The sequence below is a fragment of the Haliotis rufescens genome, unplaced genomic scaffold (genome assembly GCF_023055435.1).
Source record: "Haliotis rufescens isolate VD_foot unplaced genomic scaffold, xgHalRufe1.0.p SCAF_4, whole genome shotgun sequence".
Taxonomy (NCBI): Eukaryota; Metazoa; Mollusca; class Gastropoda; order Lepetellida; family Haliotidae; genus Haliotis; species Haliotis rufescens.
This window is the reverse complement of record NW_025964112.1, coordinates 13,585,983-13,613,272: the sequence shown is the minus strand read 5'-3', so window position 1 is coordinate 13,613,272 and position 27,290 is coordinate 13,585,983. Positions and strand designations below refer to the sequence as shown.

General features: G+C 41.2%; 1 protein-coding gene across 1 annotated transcript; it reads left to right on the top strand.

Moving 5' to 3' along the window:
- The first annotated feature begins 1,969 nt into the window (after positions 1-1,969).
- On the top strand, positions 1,970-20,410 carry LOC124111384 (F-box only protein 38-like). The gene is made up of 13 exons (XM_046471082.2): positions 1,970-2,257; positions 3,543-4,533; positions 4,983-5,118; positions 5,437-5,567; positions 5,847-6,023; positions 6,257-6,410; positions 8,387-10,928; positions 11,417-11,519; positions 12,389-12,555; positions 13,591-13,745; positions 14,790-14,893; positions 16,397-16,510; positions 17,338-20,410. Exons 2-13 carry the CDS (start codon positions 3,615-3,617, stop codon positions 17,514-17,516), a joined length of 4,881 nt encoding a protein of 1,626 aa, XP_046327038.2. The 5' UTR covers positions 1,970-2,257; positions 3,543-3,614; the 3' UTR covers positions 17,517-20,410.
- Positions 20,411-27,290: the final 6,880 nt, after the last annotated feature.

The following is a 27,290-nucleotide window of genomic DNA, read 5'->3' as shown; positions in this document are numbered from 1 at the left end:
CTGTGGTGGACGTTGAAGTGGGGTGCAACAGAACACTGCGATTCCCCTATTTGGATACGTCCTATGGCTATGTTCCGATCGGCAGCGCTGAGTCTCGGTATTTTCGAACTTGAAAAATGTTCACAATTGAATTACAAATTATTGGCTTATGCTTGCCTAATAACCACGAGTTACGAATGACATAACTTGCACGTGCATTTTGCTTTACTGTTTTCCTCTATGAAATCTTTGAACAAGTGTGAAAACAATGGCGTTAAAGACATTGCAAATCGACAATGGCTGCGTTTTGACGCACCCCTCCCACAAAACCCGAATATCAAGTGGTCGTTTCCTAGCGCCGCTTCTGTGCATATTGATAACGTTCATTGGATAGTATAAATTGAAGGTGTACTAAATGGTGTGGTTCTCAAACAGAATGTTTGCCGCCTCCTTGCAGGGACAAGACTTGTAACAGAAATGTCACCATCCTACGCCCCAGCCACCGGGAAAATTCAAATAGTCGGACCTAAAGATGTTTATACATCATAAAGTAAATGCGAATATATTGAAAAAGTCTAAATGATTGGGAAGTCGGTTTTTGTTCTGCGCTGGTGAGCTGGACAGATGGAACAAGCAACAGATGCGGAAATCACACATCTCTATCAACGGTGATATATCAATACCACGAGATAAATTGATATACTATACATTCAATTCTAAAAGCTGTGAAGTTATAAGTAGGTGATGGTGTATGTGACCGTACACAATGGAGGATTTAACACCTCACAGCGGCTGGGTGGAGGTGATAGATGTGCAGATGTCACGTTGAGTCATGCCGTATAAAGAGAGAGAGGGGGGGGGGTAGAGGGGGGGGGGGGGGGGGGTAATTGGGTTTAACACTTATTGCACTTATATATGGCGACATGTACGTTTGTGTGTGTATGGCTGCTTGTAATAGTCCGGACTGATGCCGATATATAGTGCCAGCAGAATTATTGGTTTGTCCATCAAGTTTTGGAGTATGTCCAAATCTCGCTATAGTGAGTATTAGTATTATATGATGCTTCTGGCAATAGGTTACGGTATTTTGGGAGTCTCAAAATGTAAATCTTTATTGTGCATAAGTTATCCTCAATCTTTTTTTTGTCTGTAATTATGTCTCTTCTGAAATTAATTAATGATCAGGATTGGCATAGTCTTCATGAATAGGGTAGTACATCTTTATATTATTCTCTATTCAAGGTTTCGTTTGGTACGGAGTTGTATCTTAGACAGCCATACAATGTAGAGCTGCATGCACTTGCTCAGTGTTTATGTTGTTCGCATCAGCCGTGTATTGAAACTGAGAAATACACTAACAACTCACGAAACAGAAGATTATGCTGCATTTGTAAGGCTGGGTATGTTGAGTACAGCTATCATTTGTTTTACTCTGCTCACTTAAAAACAAGTTAAGGATAGATAACTTACCAAGGATGTATTGTGTGCATCCGACCAAACATAAATTTAGCATCCTTTTGTTTACAAATAAATGTAAATTAATTATTCATTTCGCTATGTGCATGTATGTATGAAGCCATGACACATCGTAGTATATTTATTATTAATACTTTGAGGACGTCAGTTCTAATAAGAGTTTAACCATGGGCCTATGACATACACTAACGAAATGAATTGAATTGTTGATGGTCTTCTCTGTGCGAACATCGTCGCCATGTGGCTGAAATAATGCCGATGCGACGTTAATTTTTTACTAATTTTAACTATCTCTGAGCGAACGTTTTCAAAAAGCTAATGCACCAAATTTCCACGAATAAGGAGCTCATTAATCATTCACTCAAAGTCTTTTTAGTGTTGTATTTTTCTTAAACTGTGTGGTACTGTAAAATGTTTTAAAGACTGGGGTCCATCTATATAAACGTGCGTTTCTGCCACCAAATACCAGTATAACAGCAGGTGCGTGAATATTGACCAATGGCAACTACGCATGGTCTTCACATGCTGAATTGCAACATGTCGGCTTACTTGGTGACATTCTGATCGAACGACCTTTCACTTAACTGATCCAGGATGCGTATCCCAGTTCGATCGCAGAGGAATAGGAAAATATTTGTGTACGCTGTAATCACTTGCAGTTTGGGCTATTACTTTTCCCCGGCTCTCGACCTCGGTATAATCAAACCTCTCATGATAAAATACGGACTGCGGGAGGATGCCCCTGAAAAGAGAACCATTCCAAGGCCAGCGCTCTACCCCTTTCTCGGAGCACCCAGAGAATGTATGTTTCATAAATACGTCAAGTTCATATGCGTTAAAACCGAAATTACTCCTACCTAATAGAATTGTTGGCACCCCTGTTTTTTTAAGTTCCAATACATCCACACCCATATTTTCTACGTGTATTTATATTGCATTTTGTCAATGTTGATGAATCGTATGCTTGTCGGAGCAAACATGTTCCTAGAATTACATTGACATACGTATCTTTAGGTTTTTATGTCGCTATGCAATTGCAAGTTATGATTTTATTCCCGAACGATATTTTGTTCTTGTGTTTGTCACCGCCTGTATACAGATGAACAAGCTCAAGTGACATGTTTTCCCTAAGTTTCTGTTTGATAGTGAAGAAAGTGAAACTCGACATGTACCAATAAATATAATGAATTTGAACTGATCATGAATAAAGTGCTTGATAATGAAAACAAATTTTTGGGTAACTTTTACTGACAGTAAACAAGTTTTAAATGTATGGTTTTAATTATCACTGGTTGTAATAATAATAATGTACATATTTATCATGCACCAAATCCATGCCCAAAAGTAACTTAAGCGCAACATTTATAGGTTTATATATGTTTTCCTTTTTTCTCCAAAATACAGGTCAAAAGAACTGTCACCATGTTCACTGACTAAATTCTATGGGGAGAAAAATATTTGTAGTAACATATGCAATTCATTTATTTGTCAGGGTATGTGTGTCATATCATTCTATATTTCATTTATTTTATAGAATTGGCCTTAATCAGTGTTACTGAAAATATAAATCAGTATTTATTTGTAGAAACTTTAAAGAAAGGTTGAAATTATCAATAGTATAGTCATGATAATAATAATAAAATGAAAATAGAACAGTCAAATTGATAAATATGTCATACATAAAAATTCATGAATCATAGATTATTCTATTATAGAATATATTTACTTGTGTAAACATTATGGAAACCCACTATCAAGTAGCTATGATGCATTACTAAGACTTTGTTTCTCTCATTTCCTGCAATAATTTCACAATGACATCCCCAAAGAAATTGAATTTTTAACAATGTCACTTTGATGGTTATATTTTGATGATGATGTTTCTGATATTCTTTTGGTTGTTCATGAATGTTTCAAATATTACCAATTCAGAGGATCTACCCTACATTTTTTTTATTTATTTACAATGAAATGGCCCAACTGTTCAATTAATGTAATTCTAATATGTATATGTACTTGCCAAGTACACTTACCATGCTTACACAAAAAATACATATATGAAATGAAGTTTACATTATCTTTTGCAGTCAGCCTCGAGAAAAATGAAACGAAGAAAGAAAATTAGTCAACATCAGTATATGTAGCAGCAACCGGTTGAGATGACATCATTCAAGATGGCTACAGAGTGCACATGTAACAGTAGTAACCTTATAGAGAAACATCAAAAAATGACTTTGTCAGATCTATTAAATTGTTTTAGTGAAATGAGGCAAAGAGATGAAATAGCAGCCGAAATGGAAAGAGAAAAGAGTCAAGCCTTTCTCAATAGTTCAGATTTCTTTAGTCATCTGTCACTCGAGATCATATGTCATGTACTGAATTACCTCCCTTTGCGAGATGTGCTGAAAATGGAACAACAGTGTAAGAAGATTCAGAAGGCTGTTTCAATGCATCTTAAAGTTAGGAAGTCAATTGATTTTACTGAAGGGGAAATATATGGATGGATTCCTGCAAGCTTGAATGATTCCATGCTGGCAAAGCTCATATCAAGATGTGTGGAACTTGCATCAATATATGGTTTTCACTCTCAGCTGATCCTTAAGAGAAGACAACGTGGTGCTGACATGTTGACTATTCCAGGAATTGTTGCAGCTTTGTCATCAGCACCAAGACTTAAAGCAGTGGAAGTGTCTGATATCAACCTCATGGAAGCCATCTTGAATTATCTTCCACGCTTGGAAATTCTTGGAATATTCAAAAACAGAAATGGTGCATTTCCAATCAATCCATCAAATAAACTCACTCTGACATCTAACCCAAGAATCACGTCCCTTCATTTGTCTGGAGTTGTGATTTCAGAACTACCTCGTATGAGTCATGTGAAACATATTTATCTCCGTTGGGTAAAAATCACACACTCGCATCCATTCCGTGATTTTGCAGTTCCAAGCCTGCAGAGCTTTGTCATGTCTAACTGTGCAGGTCCCGCCAGCACACTGAAGTATGTGCCTCTGATAACAGGCCTGGCTGCGGCAAGGTCTCTCACTCGGCTAGAGCTTGTCAGAGTTCCGTTTCTTGGTAAGACCTTACAGACTGACCATTCAATTTGCTATGGGGGGAGTGGGGGGATTTTTTGTTTGAGACAGAATATATTTTCTGTCACTGCTGTAACACATACGGTTTGTTTCTTTCAAAGGAGCAAAGAAGGTTTTTTAGAGAACCATGACATTTCTTTTCAGGGCTATCAGCATGAGGACAAATTACCAAGAAGTAGTTTGGAAATGGGCCACAGATTTATTATTTGAATTCAAAGGATAAGGTGTAACATAAGGCACAAAATGCTTGATAAGGGTCCAAGATCTCTTGTTAATTGTATGGCCAGTATGAATGTTTTGATGATGGAAATATCTTTTCTTGTACACTTTCCTGGAATAAGTTGTAAAAAAATCTTCATATGCATGGGATGATAATTATGACTTAAAATCACTACAGACCATATTAACATAGCCATTACATGTGGTACACAGGGGGGCTGATACAGCACATCGTGGAGGACAGCTGGCGAGTCAGTGGCTTCTCCCAGCTGCAGACTGTCATGTTCGGAGCCTGCAAACACGCACAGGAAGTTGACCTCGGCTACCTCATGATCACAGCTGCTCACTGGTAAGGAATACTTTCGCTCTTCAGTTTTCTGAACTATTTCTTAGAAAGTTTTGTCCTGGATTGAATATATGTCTTTCATGCCTGGATGGCTGGTATCTTTGCCCACACTAGCAACAATTAGTTTGGGATTGTCTGGTCCAAACTCTCAACAGCATCATGTATATGTACTGATAGTGTGATATTATGTTGACCATTTCTGACAGGTCTGAGTGTGATGCAAAACAGCTCTCACTTAACTACGGAATTTTCATTAATTTTGATAGAACGTTTGACTGTATTCCTTGTTGACTGTGACACTGTTATACATTCCATCTCCAGCTTAGAGGAGTTGAGTATCCAGCCCTCTCTCACCAAGGACAGTTTGTTTGCTGCCATCAAGATGGCTGACGTCACCTTCCCTGTGTTCGAGACTCTCCATCTTGGATATGTCGACCCCTTTCCAGAGTCGGGTAAGCAACTATTACGGAATGTGTTTAGTAGACAGTGGAAAGAAAAAATTAAAATGGTGAAATGTTGGTTGTTGGTTCCTAACATTTATTTGTGTTTGTTTGTTTGATTGCTAACTCCACAATCAGCAATAATGAACATCTATCCACGCATTTGTCTAATCATGTCTGTTTGATGTTACTGTGTTCTGTCAGTCTGTGTCTTATCGTGTCTGTTTGATGTTACTGTGTTTTGTCAGTCTGTGTCTTATCGTGTCTGTTTGATGTTTCTGTGTTTTGCAGGCAAGTGGAACCAGGAGGACCTGGTGATGATCCACGGCCTGGCAGAGGTGTCCGAGAACCCTGCAATGATCACCGACATCGGGATGAAGGCCATTGGTCAGTGCTTCTCCTTCCTCCGCAACCTGGAGATCTACAACTGTCCGCACCTCCATTTCCCCATGTCATGGTTCACATCAGGTAAGCTGATTCAGAGAAAACGGCCTCCAGAGAAACAATATGCTGTAACATTGAACGAAAGTGAATGTTCAAATTTGTCCACACTGTAATTCTAGATTTGTCAGCCATGTACCCAATCAACCACTGGAATATTGAAGACTGAAATGTTAAAACCACTTTCTCTGATGGACAACCAAGGACAATTTACTTTCAACTGTGTATTGAGATCTGTAACTATGGTAACTGTTCTGCAGGTGTGGAGACCCTGAGTCACCTGCGACACCTTCATCTCCGTCGCTGTCACGCTCTCCGTCTCCAAGACTTCTGCCGCTTCGTTGAACACCTACCCCAGCTTGAGCTGCTGCACTTAGAATACATGTTCAGGGAGCCACCGAAAGGATGTGCTAGGTGGGGAATCGTTTCTGTTGTCAGAAATCAAATTTTACCTCTTATTTTGAATACTGCTGGAACATGACCACAGTTAAGATTTTGAAATCCAGTCAGGTACCTATCATATGTCAACCTCGAAGATGTGGGTTAGAATTGGTCTTGCTTTTCGTAAGCAGTAGAGGACGTAACATGTATGCTAGATGGGTCAGGCCCACTGACCTGCTCGATGCATGTAATTGTATCTCAATTGCGTAGATCGATGCCAATGATGTCAATCACTCAATTGTGTGGTCCTCGCTTGATTGTTTATGATCTGAGCCATATAGCTTGAACACTTCTGAGTGCAGCATGAAACAACAAACAAACAAACCTGTCATGTGCAGTTTCCATTTGAATGCTACAGAAGAGACAAAACATACAACAATGTATGAAACTGTTATAATATCTAGTACTACAACACTCACGAGACACCAGTGTAATCATGCTAATGGAAAAATGATAATCATAAGAAAGTATGAAGTACAGAGTGTAATTCTGCCTGAAAACAAACCTATATAACTATCATGAGTTCAGATAATTGTTCAAGGACTCCGTTTGGGGGTTTGATGAGTAAACTTTGGTTGTGTTATTGTACAGTAAGAAAAGCATTCAACCCATTCACTGCAAGATGTAAGTAGGTGCTCATACAACTGGCCATTGGTTGGCCTCGTATGGGTTCAGTTAGCACACTTTGCACGGAATCCTGGGATCAGATAGTGGTCATATAATGATTACCATGGTTAGAAGGCAAGTGGTGTTGCATATTTCTGCAGGACGTAGGGACAGTTCTTGGGCTTACCCTGTCCTCTCTCACTCACACTGGGGCACATTGTAATATTAAGTTCTTTCTATAGTCAGTGCACTTACCTTTCTTGGGTTCGAATCCCGGTTCGCCCCGATTATGTTTCTAGGTTGTCAGCACCATACCCGTGCTCGTGGGTTTCACCAAAGTGGTAAACGTCTGAGACCTGCATCACTTCGGGCTTTCCTCCACCATTAAGCTGACATGCCGTGATATGACTGGAATAATGTTAAAAGCAGCGTTAAACCCAACTCACTCACTCACTTACCTTTCTCTTGACAGATCTGTGTTGACAGATGGTTACAACAGATGCCTACCATTACGATTTCTCTGTAATCATTACGATTTTCATCTAAAATTAACGGTATTATGGTGATAAAGTTAACTATTAAAAAATAAATTATATATCAATTTGTTAAAAATACAGTATATCTTCATGAGTTACTCATCGCATTGCTTGTAATTTGCTTGAAGATTCACATGACATCCTGTCTGGAAGTACACTGTAGGGAGCTTGTAATTTATATCATAAAATGTTGAGTATGGCTGAGCGAGAATGTGAAAATACATGAACAGTATTCAAGATGTAAATGGGGGCGGTCGGGTAGCCTAGTCGTTAAAGCGTTCGCTCGTCACGCCGAAGACCCGGCTTCGATTCCCGACATGGGTACAATGTGTGAGGCCAATTTCTGGTGTCCCCCACCGTGATATTGTTGGAATATTGCTAAAAGCGGCGTAAAACCATACTCACTCACTCACTCACTCACTCAATATGTAAATGACATGTGCACTGGGCACTACTTATAACAGCAGTGATGGCGCTCACGATAGCAAACAGCGATAGAAATTTGAATGAAAAACAGATCAACAAACTTTGCCAGGTAGCTGGAGTCATTACTGAAAAATGAGTACAATTACTAAAAATTACTCTTATTTTATCCCGATATTACTGACATGGCATGAATAGGATGGGTCCCCTGCAACTGAAACATGAACCAGAATTTGTTGCATATGAAAGTAATCATGGTTATGAATATTCCAGTATTAAGACTCATGAGAAGATGCAGATACAGTGGTGAGCACATGTATTGATCATTTTGTCTGTAGGCAGTATTATTCAATAACATTTATCCACATTAAATCCTTGTTGCAGAGTTGGCCTGAGTGCTGGCACCGGGTTGGGTGTATCCTCAGCTCTTGTCCAGAACAACGGCAACGACGCTGGTAACCTTGATGGTGGGAATCACAACAATGACGACGGGGACCTGAATCAGGATGATAACAATAACAATCCAGATGCAGGGGCCAGGGCTGCTAACGGAGGGGACATTAACAACAATGAACCACCCAATCAAAATGCAGATAACATTGATCCCCACATTGAACCTGACGATGATCCATTGGATGAGGATGATGAATTTGATGATTTTTCTGATAATGGAGATGACTTAGATTTTGATGGATTGAGTGGGGATGAAGAAAACATTGATATGGCCAATCATATTGGAGATGACATTCGAATGTTGGCAGTGGTAGCCAATGAGGGAGCAGGTAACAAATCCCATGAGGAAGAGGAGCACGCAGAAGTCAGTAAGAAAGTTAGTCAGCCCAAATCCAAGCAGCCTGAAAAGGATGACAGCAAGCCAGGATCAAGCAAAGACGATTTGAACAACCCACAGCCAAGCACAAGTCGGGTCTATTGTGGGGGAATGCCTTCAGGAAGCTGTATGAAAAGAGAAGTTAATATTGTCCCATCTGTTGATTCAAGGTCCACCTGCCAGCTCGTTGATATTGACATTGGTAATGGCAGTGATACAGATACAGAAAGTCCAGCAGACGGCAAGATCAAGGTGAAGGTTGAATGTAACAGTGCCATTGAACTTCGAACCAAGGATGAGGCTCTGGTTACTGAACCCAAGTTTGTGTCCTCATCTTCATTGTCTGTAGCCCAGAGAGAACTAGATGAGGCATGTCCCAGTACATCACGAGCGTCAGGCACAATGTCTGCTTCTTCACAGGGAATCAAACCATCTTCCAGCACCAATTCTGCATGTGTGCAAGGAATCAAGGCATCTTCAAGAAACTCATCTGTTAGTGGTCAGGACGTCAATGCATCCACCAGCGCCTCGTCTGCTAGTGTGCAAGTAGTGAAGGCAACCTCCAGTGCCACGTCTGCTAGTGTGCAAGTAGTCAAGGCAACCTCCAGTGCCACGTCTGCTAGTGTTCATGGAAACAAGGCATCCACCAGTACCACTTCTGCTAGTGTTCAAGTAGTCAAGGACAGGAAGGAAAAACAAATTCCATGTGTGAAAAATGAACAGCAGTGTAGTAGTGTTCCCTGCAACTCTGCAGGGAGAGTTCATGTTAGTGACCGACAGACAGCTGAAGATAAAGAAACTGAAGAACACATCTGTAGCCCAGCTAAAAAGAAGAAGAAAACTTGTTCAAGGACCAAGGATGAACATATTGATAAAAGAAGTGACAAGTCACATTCAAACTGCAGGGAGAAACGTGAATGTGCAGATCGTGCTTCTCGTGGCTCAGAGTTGGTGAGTCCTGCACAGCGAGATAGGGATAAAACAACTGAACAGCACTGTTCAAAGGACCCCCATGTAGAGTCGCCTATTGCTCCACTTCGTGCTTCACCCTCAGGAACTGCTGGCAGTCAGCATGGGAGCACTTGTAGCCATCTTGAATCATCTCAACCTTCAACTGTAGCTTCTTCGTCTGGCACAGTGAAATCATCGTCAGCAAATTCAAATGTTGATCTCATTAGAAAGAAACCTGTTTCGAATGTACCAAAATCAGTGAATCCGAGGACTACCTCTTGTGCAGTATCTGATCCTGCAACAAGAAGGAAAAAGTGTTCAGTGCCACATTTGACACGTAAAGATCTCGATAAATCAAGTCCCTCCAGTCAGCGTGAACCTACAGGGGATACAACAGAGAGTTCCAGTGATGAAGGTTCAGTGAATGTAAATGTGGACAATGCTAAAATAGTTCGAAAGAAAAAACAGCCATCTGATAACAGGAAGACAAACTCACAAAATAGTTCCCCGGAACCAAGTACATCCAAAAACTCTTGGGATAAAGCTTCTGTCGAAAGTGAACCCGACAATCGTACAGTAGATGAATTTCTAGATGACATTGCTAAAGACTATCACAATGACTTGTCCGCCACCAGAATAGCAGGTGATGACAACATGTATTTGTTTACTCCAGAGGAGGTGGAGGCTATGGGCTTTGGGAAGGAGAACGCTGGTGAAGAAGACAAAGACGAAGACACAAAGGGTTACAACATGAGGCCAAGGAAACGTGGGAAGAGTCTGACTGGCAAAAAGAAAGGTCTTGTGAAAAAGAGAAGGAAGCTTGACAATGTTGTGAAGACAAATCCAAACATGCATGACAAGTGCTGTCAGGCAGTCAGCGATGAAATACGTGAGACGACAAAGCGTGCGAAGGAGCAGGAAGAGGCACGACAAGGAGCTGCTGCAGCTCCTCCTAAATCAAAGGGAGGCAACTGCTGTGGGAAAAGGACAACAAAAATGAGGTCTCAGTCATCTGTTGTGCACGAAGGTGGATCCGGTTCCAGGGTAGAGGTGCTGAGGTTGAAACTGGGACCGCGGAGGAAAGCCAACATGTGTGATAAAGCTACTAGCACAAGTGACCCAGTCATAGAGGATGACCATATTCAGGTGAGCTTTAGCAATTCTTCATTTATCATGTTTTTATGTTTATTTTTGTATCAGCATTATTTCAGCATATTAAAAATACTAACCCATATACATGTTATTGGACACAGTGTTTTGTATTTATACATTGGGGTTGGTTGTGTTGCTGTATCAGGGTTCACTCTAGGAATGTTATGACATGGGCCCTTCAAATTCAAATATTCCAGAGGTACACCCACACTTGCCCATACAGCACAAAAATATGGGCCTTTTTTCAAATTTAGGGGCTAAAAGCACAAGGCCTCACCCTTGAATTATCCCTGCTGTATTACAAACTGTTGCTATGCAATGCATATTGTCGCCATAAACTTTCTTCTAAGACTGTTATCTTCTTGATTAAAAGATAAACGAAATCAAATTACATTAACGTGCAGTAAGTTTGTGATATAAGTGCATTAGGTACTTGCTGTATACCCCTATTTTATACTTAAACATGTATTTCTATCACTCAGGTGCTGTCTCTAAGGTCCAAGAGTCTTCTATGTGTCACACTGCACATGGTCGGGGTGACAGACATCATTGTTGATGAGTGTCCAAACCTCAAGCTACTCCGAGGTGAGTTATTGAATTTGCATTGCTCTTGCTTGTTTCCTTTAGCTTGTTTCGGGCAAGTAGACTCAAAAGCTTTCAGCACAGATGAGATTCCTCACATGAGTGCAATGTCTTATTTTTCTGGTGTCTCCTGCCCTGATATGACTGTAATATTGCTGAAAGAAGTGTGCAGTTATGCACACACACGCACATACTCTGAGCATATTGTGTTGTGACATTGATTAATGTCTCCAGTTTCCCGGGGTACAAAAGGGAACAGGTAGCCTAGTGGTCTAATGGTTGTGTCCCTATCATCGTGGGTTTAGAATACTGATTAGCCCGATTATATTTCTTGATTTGTCTCACCACTATACCCATGGTCGTGGGTTTCACCAAAGTGGTAAACATCTGACACGTGCACGCTTTCCTCCCACATGAAGCTGATATAACCGGAATACTGTTCAAAGCGATGTTAAACCCCTCCCACCCAACACAACCCACCCACCTGCTCGCTCGCTCGCTCACTCACTCACTCACTCACTCACTCACTCACTCACTCACTCACTCACCCACCAACACACCCACCCACTCACTCACTCACTCACTCACTCACTCACTCACTCACTCACTCACTCACTCAGTGAACCTTGAATCACCCCTTCATTTACACTGTTTCTTGTTTCACCAGTATGATTGTCAGTGAATGTATTGTCCATTGCCCTGCATCATACATATTCAAAACATGAACTGTCAGTCTCTACATAACTGCAAGAACAATCACCATGAGCAAACACAGGTGTAGCTGCTGTTACCATATCCTCTCACCCATTCACTGTTTTATTGTCACAATACTTCATTGTTAGTTTTTATTAACTTGATTCCATCATCTGCAGGAAGTGCTTGTCGCGTGCTGAAGAAAGTGACAGTAGGTGGTGCTCCTAAGTTGTCTAAGGTGTCATTCGCACAGTGTCGGAAGATCGATGAGATGCACCTCGTCAATGAAGTCTGTGATCAGATCAGCATGACCAACAGAGTTATCTACCTTCGGCCCATGAGACAGGTAGGATTATGCTACTGATAAACAGAGTTATCTACCTTTGTCCCATGTTTGTTTCTTGTTTGACACCACACTCAGTATTATTCCAGCTGTATGCCGGCCTTTGTCCCATTAGATAGGTTGGAACATTCTACTGATAAACAGAGTTATCTACCTTTGTCCCATGAGACGGGTTGGAACATTCTACTGATAAACAGAGTTATCTACCTTTGTCCCATGAGACGGGTTGGAACATTCTACTGATAAACAGAGTTATCTACCTTTGTCCCATGAGACAGGTAGGAATATGCTACTGATAAACAGTTATCTACCTTTGTCCCATGAGACAGGTAGGAATATGCTACTGATAAACAGAGTTATCTACCTTTGTCTCATGAGCGAGGTAGGAACATACTACTGATAATCCAGCTTAACAAAAGTTGAGCCGAAGACCTGGATTCGATTCCCGACATGGGTACAATGTGTGAAGCCCATTTCTGGTTTTCCTATTGCTGGAATATTGCTAAAAGCAGCATAAAACCAAAGTCCCTCTCACTATCAAAAGTTGGTGTGAATACTGCCTTTGGGATGGTTGGCATACCATGTGCAATGGAAGAAACCATTTCCATTGAACAGGGGATCCACTAGTCAAAGTTTGTTTAGTGATAGATGAATTTGGTGTGGCCCTGTATAGACAGTGTTTTCATCTGTGCATACAAGCAGGGGTTCAGCTATTTAATTGGCTAGATTATGTTAACCTCTTTCTTGGTGTGCCACAGTGGTATGATTTGTGTAATTTAGCTGCTGAGGGATTGTGGTAGATGAAAAAATACTTTTTATAGATCAAAGTATTAGTTTTCAACATGATCTCATGGCAAGAACTGGCATCCACACAGATGACATAAACAAGAATGTACATGTCTCACAGATGGGGTGGACATTAAGAGTTTCATCATATTATGCATACATGAAAATACTTAGATTTCGTTCTTGCCACCGTAACCATGGTAACATAAGCTGTCCTAAAATGATCAATTACCTTTTTATCTGTCATTGCAGTTCGACATGTTTGCCTTTGAGAACATGCTATTCTGCCAACCTGACATCGACTACCATCTGTGTGTCATCTACGACTACAGCCCCGACCCCACCCACACCATGTACAACCGCGCCCGCGTGGCCACATGGCTCGACCTGTTTAGTGGCACCAACATGTAAGTTGACATGAAGGTCACCTTCAATCAGTGATAGGTAACCATGGTAACCGACACCGTCCAGGATCAACAGACACTTTCAGTGAGTAATGTTGAACAGGACGGATGCTACCAGTTACAACTCCAGGGTGGACTATTGAAAATAATAGATTTTGTTTATATTCATTATTTAGTTAGAATGCCAGACGAATAACATTCATTGTTTTTTAACAATTTTCTTGGTCAGTAGGGTAGGGATGCATCTTGGCACTAACCCATATCAGCTTGTCTAATGTCAAAGGTTTCCTAAGGGCTAGTAGAAGTTTAGAGTTTTTGTTAGGTACAGGGATAGAAATTAACCTTCCAAGTCTCCGAGCCTGAAACGTGATACATATAGAACCATCACCAAAATGTTTGAAATTCTACCAGACTTTGGGATACATTTAACATTAGTGAAACTGCCAGAGTGAGTGAGTTGGGTTTAACATCGCTTTTAACAGTATTCCAGTAATATCATGGCGTGTCAGCTTAATGTGGGAAGAAAGCCTGAAGTGATGCATGTCTCATTCAAACCCACAATCATAGGTTTCTGGCGTGCCCAAGGGACGCAACTCTGCACGGCGAATCGCAGCGCCTTAGACAACTGGGCCACCCGTGCCCCCCCCCCCCCCCCCCCTCAGGCCAGAAGGCTAGTGCAAATTCTGTTCCCAAGGTGTCCTAATATGTTGTCACTAGTCAGGCCAGTAACTGGTTGAGGTTAAGTTACATCGCTGCAGTGGGTAAAATTAAATAAATAGAAAACATTCATTTGAGGTCAATTTCTCAAGAACATCTCTAGAAATTTGTTCAACAAACATATAATATGAAGATATGAAAGTGTATTTTTTAATGTGTTTTTCGGCAGTTTTTATTTTTCATTTTTGCAAATTTAAGAATATCCTTTCCATGAAACAAGGAGTAATTTAGTTTGACCTTATGAATAGTAATTGCTGACAATACCTTTTAAAGCACATTGTTTTAGAAGTTTCAATTTTTGAGACTTAGCATGTTTAATTGTTTCTTCAGGGAGCTGTTGCGGTTCATGGATTTTGAACAAGCCAAGAACTTCCCAGTGGATGAGGACGATGATGAAGAGAAGAAATGCTACAGAAATGCATACATCTTGCATGGTGGGTCCCTTGGGCTTCAAAAGATAAAAGAACTGTTTCTCAGGCAATAGCTTTTGAAAATAAAGTGTGGGCTGGTAGTTTTTTTTTTTGTGGGGGTGGGGTTTGTGTGTTCAAACCAAATATACAGTTGTGTACATCAACCTTGGAAAGGGCCCACCTTCCTAATGTATTCCTTGAGGAGTTGTTTCACAATGCGAGGATGTTGTCCTGAGCATAGGACGCCGGCAGAAGTAACAAATCCATACTGAAGTACGCAAGTTAGTTATATTATTACACTATCTGGCTAAAAAAGTGTTCATTGTGTGTCTGGAGTTACATTGGTAATCAATTATATTACTTTTCTCCGAGATTTCATTCAGTTTTGTTTATATTTATTTCGGCAAAATTGTGTATGATCAGAACAGCAAATCACATGAACTCACGATGAACTTGCTTTGAAACTAAAATTAGTTATTGGAGATACAAAGTCTTAACGTCTTCCTATCAATTCCTATGAAATTTCTTTTACAAGACTAATACATGTTCACAGGTAATCTTAATCTCTGCGTACGAAACACTGTCCGGCATACAAAATACAGTACACAAATACCATTGAGTTTGTAAATCATCATGTCTAGTGATGTTTTATAGTAAATGTCATGTTTTCATTGATCAAATTTACAAACGGCAAAACAAGCATGCAAACTCCTATTGTAGCTATGACCATAACACATGAGATGCACAGTAAAGCAGTGAACATGTAAAGGGAAGTAACTGTGTGCTATATTGGATCACATTGTTTTTAAGTATTGTAGCATTTCACTGCTGGGGTCATGTGTTTGAGATGCGGAATATTTAAGGATTATTTTTATTTTCTGAAAACCATAAACCATTCACATTCATTCTTTATGTAGAGATAGATATTTACTATCATTATCTGAAGGACAGACCACAGAAGTTTATGTGTTTCAATAAAGATCAGGTGAACAAAACATGTTGATGTGATCTGAAATCATTACCCAGCTGGAAAATGTGTAAAAATTGCTGGAAAATGTGTAAATATTATAAGCAAGAGAATTTATGCATGTCAACTTCTTTATTACGAGGAACACAATGTTCCATAGTATATGCTTACCCCTTCCTCAGGTGAAATATGAGCATGATGATCCTGGATCCCAACAATATATATTAGGAGTATTTCTGATGTAAATAGTCACGCTGAAGACCCGGGTTAGACTCCCAACATGGGTACAATGTGTAAAGCCCATTTCTGGTGTCCTCGTCCTTGTGATATTGGCTGGAATAATGCTAAAAGCGGCGTAAAACCAAACTCACTCACTCACTCACTCAAGCTGACTAAAATGAAGATCCAGTGGTTACACTGTGTGGCCTGCTATGTAGGATCTTGCCCTGAAGGAGTTGGTCGTTGCTCATGGTATCAATCACTGGTTTACGCGGCCCAGACTTACTTGCCACTAGCTGTGATGTCTGCAGACAGACACTACACACACAACCCTGTTTCAGGCTACAATGACAATGGCAGCAAGTGGACGCTGTCGACAGACATCCCCTGGCTTGACCACCTCAGTCAGTGTCCGGACATAGACAGCCCAGACCTACATCCTGACGATTATAAAGGTAGGTGTCTCTTAGTGTTGCATTCAACATTAGAATCCTGTTAGATGACAATTATGGGTTGCATCATCAGTCAACAATTTTATGCAGTTAGAAATAGCTTGTGTATTTTCCAGATATCACACATCTGAATAATGATATCCTTTAGCACATTATTGTATATGTACCTTATTACACATGATTGAAGCCATCTTATTTGTTACAAATTAATGACCCGTGAAGAACCGGGGTAGAATAGATCTTCAGCAACCCATGCTTGCCGTAAAAGGCGACTTTGCTTGTCGTTAGAGGCAACTAACAGGATTGGGTGGTCAGGCTCCAATCTGATCGATGCTCATGATGTCAATCACTGGATTGTCTGGTCCAGACTCAATTATTTACAGACGACTGTCATATAGCTGGAATATTGCTGAGAGCGGCGTCAAACAACAAACAAACACACAGACAATATAAATTAATGATGATGAGTATGCTTATGTGTACAGCGGAACCCCACTTATCTCGACTGCAGATACCCAGAAACCTTTCGTTCCGGACAATCGAAATATATACGACATAAAATGCTGCTTTTATCTGGAGGGGCACCAGTGACTCGGTTATCTAAGGTGTTGTGCAGAGTTGCTTCCCTTAGGCACGCCAGAAACCTATGATTGTGGCTTTGACCCCATTATTTTTCTAGGTTTGTAAGCACCATACCCGCATCATCCTGGGCTTTCTCCCACATTAAGCTGACATGCCATGATATAACTTGAAAGCTGTTGAAAGCGACGTTAACCCAACTCACTCAAGCACTGACTCTCATAGCTGTAATCCATTTCCTTGTGTTTCAGAGGGAATCTACTGCCCCAGGCGGAAGGGTCACCACGTGATGACGGATTGCCTCATGGATCTACAGGATGTCATCTCCGAGATGAGACACAAAAGTGTCAGTCTCTATTGCTACTCCGTCATTGTTTATGTCAACATGTGCGACGTCACGGGAACACCCACACCGGACATGTACCTGTAACCATGGTTACCATCTGATGCTGATACAATGTCAAGCATGCCATGACTACGAACTGTGTGGTACTTCATCCTGGAGAACATACAGTGACCTTGAGTTGTGATCCTGGAAATTGACACAAGGTTCTTGTCAGCATTAGCAAGTTCATTGTCAGCAGGGCGCCTTCTTATTTCAAGTGTGGCATGACTTTAGTCATGCGGCTCAGGGACAACTGCATGGCTTGGAATGGTCTGAAGAGGCTTTGGAATAGCTAGATAGTTAAAGGAAGAATTTGAATCACCACATGGGTACAATTTGTGAAGTCCATTTCTTGTGTCCACTGCCATGATGTTTCTGGAATATAGCTAAGAGCAGTGTATTACCAGTCTCATGCACTGAAAAGACCTTGCATATTGAGACAGATCCTGAGGAACCCTTTTCCTTGTATATGAAACCTGATGGTCAGCTAGTCAGCTTCTTACATGATCAGATGTCCCAGCCATGCATAGGCCGTGTCTCACACACATGACTGTATCACATACTTGACTCAGATAAATGTTTTGTCTCGTGAAGTTCCATGATCCATATGAAAGTCTTCTGACAGTTTTGTTGTGTGGTCTTTGTGATCTTTGTATGATCCATCCCCTCAGTAACAACACTCATGCCGTTCCTGACACATGGCAAATGAGGGTTATGAGATTGTTACCGTGGTAACCTGCATGTCAGGAACCAGCTGTAATAACAGGCCAATATGACTCTTTCTAAACAAATTGATATAATCATGATAATAGGGAAATTGTCCTTTGTTCTTGGAAGTATTTTCATGTTTTATTAAATCCTTTCTTATTGACAATTTGTTAATGCAATAATTGATAATCTGGATTATTTCACTGTTCAATCTGGATAAACAGGATTTCATGTAGATCTCTAATGCAGCCAGTGAATCATATTTGATGAGTGAAATTCAAGCCCAAAACTAAGTGGTTTGTAGAGAGATTTAGAAGATGCAAAGATGTAAATTAACCAAGAACGTCTCCAAGCCTAAATAGTGCTAACATATAGCATAACCCCCAAAATGTTTCAAATTATACCAGCCTTTAAAATACCTTTAACATAAACAAAACTGGTTGGACTAGTGCTAATTGTCATTCCTGAGATGTCAGATTGGCTGCAGTTAGGTCAGTAGGGGCATAGGGTGTTTAGCATTGATAAAATCTACACATTCCTTTGATTTTGTCACTTGTAACACTGGTAACATGATTTCTATGCCCTACTGGGTTGTGGAGAAGCCTTGTGGTTAGAGGCCCGGGTTTGATTCCCCTCAGGGGTACAATGTGTGTCCCCCGTGGTGATATTGCTCGGATAGTGCTTAAAGTGGCACAGAGCCATATTCACTCACTCACTCCATGCCCGACTGAAATTTGTGTATCAAAGCTTATGCTGGGCTTATTGTTGATTTGTGAGGTTATTACTACTAACACATGTACACAGTGAATGGATCAGGCTGTGAAGACTTTTACCTGAGTATCACTTTCTGATTGGCACACATATTTACTATCTATGTAATATGTTTAACGGAGAACACACATATACATATTTCTCAGTTGGCTGTAATGCAATTACGTGCTCTTTCGTAGAAATGTATCATGTTGAATTGAATCAAAATCTCAAGATAGGTCTCAAATTAACAGGAAACAACAATATTTCAGTCTGTTCAGAGAGATGTTGCAGCCCTCTCAGTGAATGTGTTTTCAGTTTGTCAATCTGCACCACATTGTTACTATCTGTTTCACAAACTCTTTCCATGGAGGTGTATTTGAACATAGATATTTATTTGTAGATAACTAAAATCAATGTTATTTATACATTTTAGTAAGTATTTATTTTGCAATGAGCACTCGCTGATATGCTATAAGCTCTATGTTCATGTGATATGATCACACTATGACTTTTCAACATGGTCAAAGTATTAATTTCAGAATTGAGGATGTAAAAATCTCTTTTACTAGAATAATTTGTTTTGTTCATAGTATTGAAGTCCTCGAACATGCTGAATATCATGAAGTAAGGTGCATGGGGCACTACAGAGGAAACCCTGCTGGGATTCCGAGTTAGAATTGGTCCCCAGTAATGTATACTAGTCGGTGACCAAACTGATTGATGGTCAGACTCGATGGCTTGGTTGATTTGCGTGTCAGTGTAGCCCAACGGCGTGCTCGCAGTCTCAATCACTGGATTGTGTGGTCCAAACACAAATTGTGTAGAGACCGCCGGCATAAAGCTGGAATAGTGCTGAGTGCAGCCTTAAACAATGCACTCACTCACTCACACATATATGCATGCACACATGAACACACACACATGCAAGCACATCAAACAGAGGAAAGGTGTTCATGATTGTTGTGCAAGTTGTTATGAAGTTGTGCAAGCTTGCCCTTGCGGTCCCCTGCCATGGTATTATTACTGGACTTAAACCACACTCTCTGTGTCAAAAGACATTATATTATGTCCCTTGTTTTCTGGTAAAGAGCTTATGATGCTGAACAAATTCTCAAACAAGTTCCAAAATGGCCTCAATGACAGCCATTGAGACAGTCTTAAATGTTTGTGCAGCTTGTTTATGATGTATGTTTGTTATGACTTATTGTATTGTTTTACTGCAAGTGGTTAGGTATTTCTGTCATCTTAATTGTGTCTGGCTTGGTGCACTCATCATCCAAGTAATGTTACAAGTAGAGATTTGTTTCCAAGTTCTTTTACAGTATCAAGTTGAGCTGACGGTGCTATGGGCGTGATGACCTCAATGGTGAGGTGGGATGTAGCTGTCTGTATGTGTGTGACATAGTGCGGAGTGTGAAACTGAATTGAATGAACATTGATCTTTGTAACACAAAGGGAATAAATTGTTTGAACCGGTACCATGAATACCTTCTTTGTCATATATTGCAGAGTGATGTGTTAGTTTGATGTTTTAACAACACACTCGGCAATATGCCAGCTGCTATATGATGGCTGTGTGTAAATATTGACGAGTCGGGACCAGAAAATCCAGTGATTGACATCAGGGGCATCAGTCCACGCAGTTGGGATAGGATGAAATGCAATCAAGCAAGTCACCTAGCCTGACCTCCTAGTCCATTTAGTCACCACTTAAGTTGCTGGGACTTGTGTTCTCAACAGGAATCCCAGTGTTGTGAAGTCCAGAATGACAGCAAAGGTTTAAATGACATTTCTTCAGAATATGTCCATATGTTGTTGTTGGTTTGTTTGTTGCCGCACTCTGCAATATTCCAGCTATATGACGGCGGTCTGTAAATAATCGAGTCTGGACCAGACAACCCAGTGATTAATATCATGAGCATCGATCCACACAATTGGGATCGATGACATGCATCAACCAAGTCAGCGAGCCTGACCACCCGATCCCATTAGTCGCCTTTTACGGCAAGTATGGGTTGCTGAAGACCTATTCTACCCCGGAATCTTCAGGGGTCATGCCCATGTGTGTGCATGATGAATGGACTAATGTCGGTTTCATAGTGCTAGCCCACTGAGATATGCACAATTTAACATCCTCACCCCAGTCCGATAGTGAGTCTGAGCCGACCCAGTCCCTGTTTTATCCCCACAATGTCGAGCAGCAGACAGAGGAACAAAAAGTACCTTCTTTTAATGTTTTTAGGTATGATTTTGTTTGTTTATTGTTTAATGTCGCATTTGGGAACGTTCCAGCTATATGATGGCGGTCTGTGAATCATCGAGTCTGGATTAGAAAGTCCAGTGATTGACTTCGGGATCATCAATCCACGCAGTTGTGATACGATGACATGGATCAACCGAGTCAGCGATCCTGACCACCCGATCCTGTTAGTCGCCTCTTAGGACAAGCATAGTCGCCTTTCACGGCAAGCATGGGTTGCTGAAGACCTATTCTACCCCGGATCTTCACGGGTCACTCCTTTTGGATAGAAATTAAAGAAAAAGAATGGAAGACTAGTTGTCTCCGTCACCGCTATTGCCTTTGCATAGTTGCGAATTAGAAATTCGTGAATGGGGGTTTGAATCCCATAATTGCCTTGATAATGTTCCCTGGTTCGTAGGCAACATATCCCTGCTCGTGGTTTTCATGAAAGTGGTAACGTCCACGACCTGCGTCACTTCATGTTTTGCTCCAACATGTGACACGCAGTTAACATAAACGAAATACAGTTCATGTTTAACAATGTCAACTGTTTTGTGCTGTGTCGGGGAGTCTATATTGAACTCCCAGGCTATGTGCAATCATCGCGTTTACTTCTATTACCTAGACCTCCTCAGTGGTCTAATGGTAGAGCGTCCGCCCGGAGAGAGGAAGGTCCGGGGTTCGATCCCTGCCCGCGTCATACCAAAAGACGTTAAAAGATGGTTCTTGTTGTTACCCTGTCTGGCGCTCGGCATTAAGGGGCTAAAACAAGGACTGGTCGGCTCGGAGTCAGTATACTGTGTCTGAGTGGGGTATTCATGTTAAACTGCGGCATGGTATCTCAGTGTGCTAGCTCTATAAATCGGCATCGGTCCGGACTAGTACAAGCAGCCACACACACACACACCTGCATGCACGTCGCTATATATATAAAGTGCAATAAACCCCATTTCACCTCACATCACCACCTCACTCCTAACTTCTATTACCTTGACTCTATGGGATTTTCTGTTTTACTCCGAATGTTCTACCTTATATAAATACATACCACTGCATCATTGTCTTTCATATTTAATTTCAGTCGACCATTGTTAGTAAAAGGTTTTAAAACCAGCAACCAATCAATGTCCTTCACTCGGAGGAATAATAATATTTTGTTGTAGAAGCGTCAAATTGTGTTCAGCTGAACCCTCCTCTCTGTGCGTGAAACACGTGCCGCGCTGTCAAGCGATAAGCTTCACTCAATACCATTGCCACCTGATTACAATTTCAGGTAGTTTTGGTGTACACGGCGTTGTGACAGGGCGAAGACATGGGCGACATCAAACAGAGACAGGACTTGTGTCTACCGCCGGATACTGTGTGGAATCTCGCCAGGCTGACACAGAACAAACTCACTACATGGTCAGTCCTAGAAGGACAAAGTCGGGCTTCCATTACCTTGACATTCGATAAATCGAAAGCCAACCAGTATTTCCCGACATCAACGGAAACACAATCAAAAGTGAGACAAACGACCAAATTATCGTCGCAACCAGAAGCAGACACGTTAAGGAAAAGGAAGAAAGTAAGTGATGTTATTCCCAGCGTTTCGAAAAGTGATTCAAGTCTTCCAGTTGAGGTAATTGTAATCGACTCCGACGACCCTCTGATAGATAACGGTCTTTGCCCCGATGTTCAACATCAGCCTGATGGAGATGTCATCGTGCTTGACGCCGACGTTCAGCAGACCACAGACCACGTCATCATCATCGACGATGAATGTGCAGTTAAATGTGATAAAGAAGCTACCACAACAACATCGGTGTTGTCATTGGTAACCAAAGAGAAAACCGAGCACAAGCAAGATGAAACCCCTGAACACACACAGCTTCGGATCGCTCCGGATCGCATCTCGTCGACGGGAGACGCCATCACACCTGAACCTGTGTCCGAGGCAATCAAAACTGAACAACACAAGCCAGTATTCCCCACAACATCGTTGTTGTCATCAGGAACCTGTGATAAGGCCGCTGACGTTGCAGAGGTGTCGGATGTTCACGTCGATGGGGAAGATACTGATACTCTAGACACGACCACTGCCCAAAGTGTATGTGTGGACAAAAAGAAATGTAAGACTCCTGAGATCTCATCCACGGGCGACATCATCCTCACTGAAGTAGTGTCCGAGTCCGTCAAACCAAGACAACACAAGCCGGTATTTTCCAGAACTGACACAACCGATGCTCCCTCAGTCAGTAAATCCCAGTCAGCGCCTAAGAAAATCAACTCCCTGAAACGAAGTTTCTCATTGCATAGAGCGTCCTCAACCACTGAGGATTCATAGCCAACGCATACTGGCGATACGGACTCGGTGGGTTGCAGTAAGTCAAAGAAACCTAGATCCGATCAGAGTGAAAAGTTCATGAAAAGATTAACGAAATCGAAAAACTTTTTGGAGTGCTTAACTTTTGGCGACTGTTTGACCTGCATTGAGGATGAAATCGTCGCCATCAAAGCTACAAGCAGCAATTACCATACAGGACACTTAGCCCTCGTCCATAATTCAAATATACCTTCCCTATGGAATACATACTATGAACATAAATTAAAGAAAAGAATAAAGATCACAAACATCACTCTTGCCTGGATTAAGAATAACGAACGCGAGATTTCTTTTATGTTTCGGCTTAAACTGTACCTGATTGTCCTGAAGCGAAAGTTCAGATTTCAAAAGAAAACAGATTGTGTCCCCGAGAGAGTCAAACAGCTGATTCAGGCCTGGTATCTGTATGCAAGGTCTCGTGCATGTTATGTCTAGAGACGGTTGTGTCGCGTTCGGGAAAAATGTGTTCGTTGAGAAATACAGCACATGTGTAAATATATACACATTAGCGTATGGTGTTCGAGACGGTTTCACGTGTGATGTTTAGCTTCGTGCATTTATCTGTATTCTCACGCGGGGGTGTGGATACAGAGTACTACTGACATGCTTTACTTGACATCTATATAACAATGGCCTATCATTAAAACGTGATATGTATTGGTACACAATATATTGGTTGTTGGAACAAAATAAATCTTGTTCAAACTATTGTTTTTGTTGATGTTTCAACCTATAAACGACTGGTTAAAGTGCATTGGAGGTTATTTGTTTTGGTATAGCTGTCATAAGATTAGGACCACGAGGGGACCCGGGTAAGAATAGATCCCAAGCACTTGTTTTAAGAGACGATTTAATTGGATGGTGTGGTCAGGTGACTTGGTTGATTGTATGGCATCGCACCCGACGGCGTGAGGTGCTACTCAACCCATGGTTTGTCCGACACAACCTCGATTATTTCCAGGCCACAGCGATCGAGCTAAAATATTGCTGATTTTCGACATTCGACAACAAACAGAAGATTGGGATTTTACACTGAAGATACATTGAGGGACACCTGGTGTTCATGAGAGCTCGCACCGTGCCCAACCTTACACGTCTGGTTCATTGCTTTTAGGATGGTTACTTTCCATTGGTAGCAAATAAGTTTGAATCAGTATGCTTAATATCTGAATAATATAGAAACAGATTGGATGGTGATGCTGAATGGCATGGATAGATATTAAAGCGACATGTATGTTTATGTGTCAAAATACCAGTTATTTCACGTACCTCAATTCGCTGTGCAGAGCTGCTCCATACATAAACATGCCGGAAGCCTATGATCATGGGTTCGAATTCCAGATTATCCCTGACTATGTTTCTTGCTTTTCCAGCACCTTACCCGTGCTCGTGGCTTTTACCAAAGTGGCAAAAGTCTGATACCAACATCACTTGGGACTTTTCCTCCCACATCAAGCTGACACCCCGTGGTGGCATACTGTTCAAGGAGGCATTTAACCAAATTAACTCACTTACTCATTTAGGAATATTTTATAGCTTTATTCAACACATCTGGAACACCGTGACGTCAATGAGAGACAAATGGGCGAAACCGTTATAAAATGGGATTAATACAATGAAATGATCCGGGCAAATCACGACGCCCCGATGCTTGAATGATTAAATATTCATTTGTGAACCCCGAAAAGGAACAAGCCAAATATATATTATTCTTGCATGTGCGTTTTACCGTTTCGTGAGTACGATTTATTAGTTCAAAAATGTATTTCTCATTTATAGTGGGGAAAAGAGTTCCCGGAAAGGGGATTTCTGACTGATCAGTTCGGGCTTCTAACGAATGGCACTCTCACCAGGGTAATGGGGATAAACCAGTTATGTTCATCGTCGTACATCGCGAAATATCCATGTCCATATGTCACACAACGTTGTTACACACAATGCCCACGTCCATATGTCACACCACAGTGTTACACACACTGTCCATGGCCATATCCATATGTCACACAACGGTGTTAAACACAATGTCCATGTCCATATGTCACTCAACAGTGTTACACACAATGTCCATGTCCATATGTCACACCACAGACTTACACACACTGTCCACGTCCATGTGTCACACAACGGTGTTACACACACTGTCCATGGCCATATGTCACTCAACAGTGTTACACACAATGTCCATGTCCATATGTCACACCACAGACTTACACATAACGTCCACGTCCATGTGTCACTCAACAGTGTTACACACACTGTCCATGTCCATATGTCACACCACAGACTTACACATAACGTCCACGTCCATATGTCACTCAACAGTGTTACACACAATGTCCATGTCCATATGTCACACCACAGACTTACACACACTGTCCACGTCCATGTGTCACACAACGGTGTTACACACACTGTCCATGTCCATATGTCACACAACGGTGTTACACACGATGTCCATGTCCATATGTCACATCACATAAGTACACACAATGTACACTTTCATATATCACATCCAGGACTTACACACAATGTACACGTCCATATATCACACCACAGACTTACACACAATGTACACGTCCATATATCACACCACAGACTTACACACAATGTACACGTCCATATATCACACCACAGACTTACACACAATGTACACGTCCATATATTACATCACAGACTTACACACAATGTACACGTCCATATATTACACCACAGACTTACACACAATGTACACGTCCATATATTACATCACAGACTTACACACAATGTACACGTCCATATATTACACCACAGACTTACACACAATGTACACGTCCATATATCACACCACAGACTTACACACAATGTACACGTCCATATATCACACCACAGACTTACACACAATGTACACGTCCATATATCACACCACAGACTTACACACAATGTACACGTCCATATATCACACCACAGACTTACACACATGCACACGTCCATATATCACACCACAGACTTACACACAATGTACACGTCCACATATCGCATCTCATAATGAGCCATGATTCCAACGGACATTTATCACACTGCATACACATTGTTACATACATGTTGTGATAGGCTTGTTTGTATCGTTTTCATGTGGAAATCTATGTTGTGTAATGGAGAATGGATGACCTACTTGCTTTGGGTGCTGCAATTCGCTTCGCAGAGTTATGTCCCTAAGGTTTGCCAGGATTCGCCGATCCAAGCTTCACCTTGATAGTGATATTTAGTTTGGGTTTGTTTGTTTGTTTGTCGTTTAATGCCACCTTCCAGGAATATTCCAGCTATATCACAGCACACCAAATGTGTATTCCGTTTAGGATTTAAGACCATTCCTAATCATGTTTAGATCTAAACATGTCTTGTCTTGTTTACATCCTTAACACATTTGTTACAGCGTATATCTTTTACTATTTTACTATGACTTTATGGGATTCTTGAATAACTGTCAGTTCACAGACTTTCATAACCTGAGCATTTCATTTCATTGGACCTTGTGTGTTAGGGATCTGTTTCAAAACCGTCGACAATAAAGATTCTTCACCCACACAATTAATAGCCCTTTGTTGTAGGAGTGTCAATTTGTGTTCAGCTGAACGTGAAACACGTGCGCGCTGTCAAGACACAAGCTTAAGTTAATACCATTACCACATTAACCATTTCAGGTAGTTTTGGTGTACTCGGCGCTGTGACAGGGCGAAGACATGGGCGACATCAAACAGAGACAGGACTTGTG

Excerpts from the sequence above, each read along its gene's own strand:
- LOC124111384 (XM_046471082.2), top strand. The coding sequence starts at position 3,615 with ATGACATCATTCAAGATGGCTACAGAGTGCACATGTAACAGTAGTAAC. Across the intron at positions 5,568-5,846 it reads CGACCCCTTTCCAGAGTCGG|GCAAGTGGAACCAGGAGGAC; the intron begins GTAAGCAACTAT and ends TGTGTTTTGCAG. Across the intron at positions 14,894-16,396 it reads AAATGCATACATCTTGCATG|GCTACAATGACAATGGCAGC; the intron begins GTGGGTCCCTTG and ends ACCCTGTTTCAG.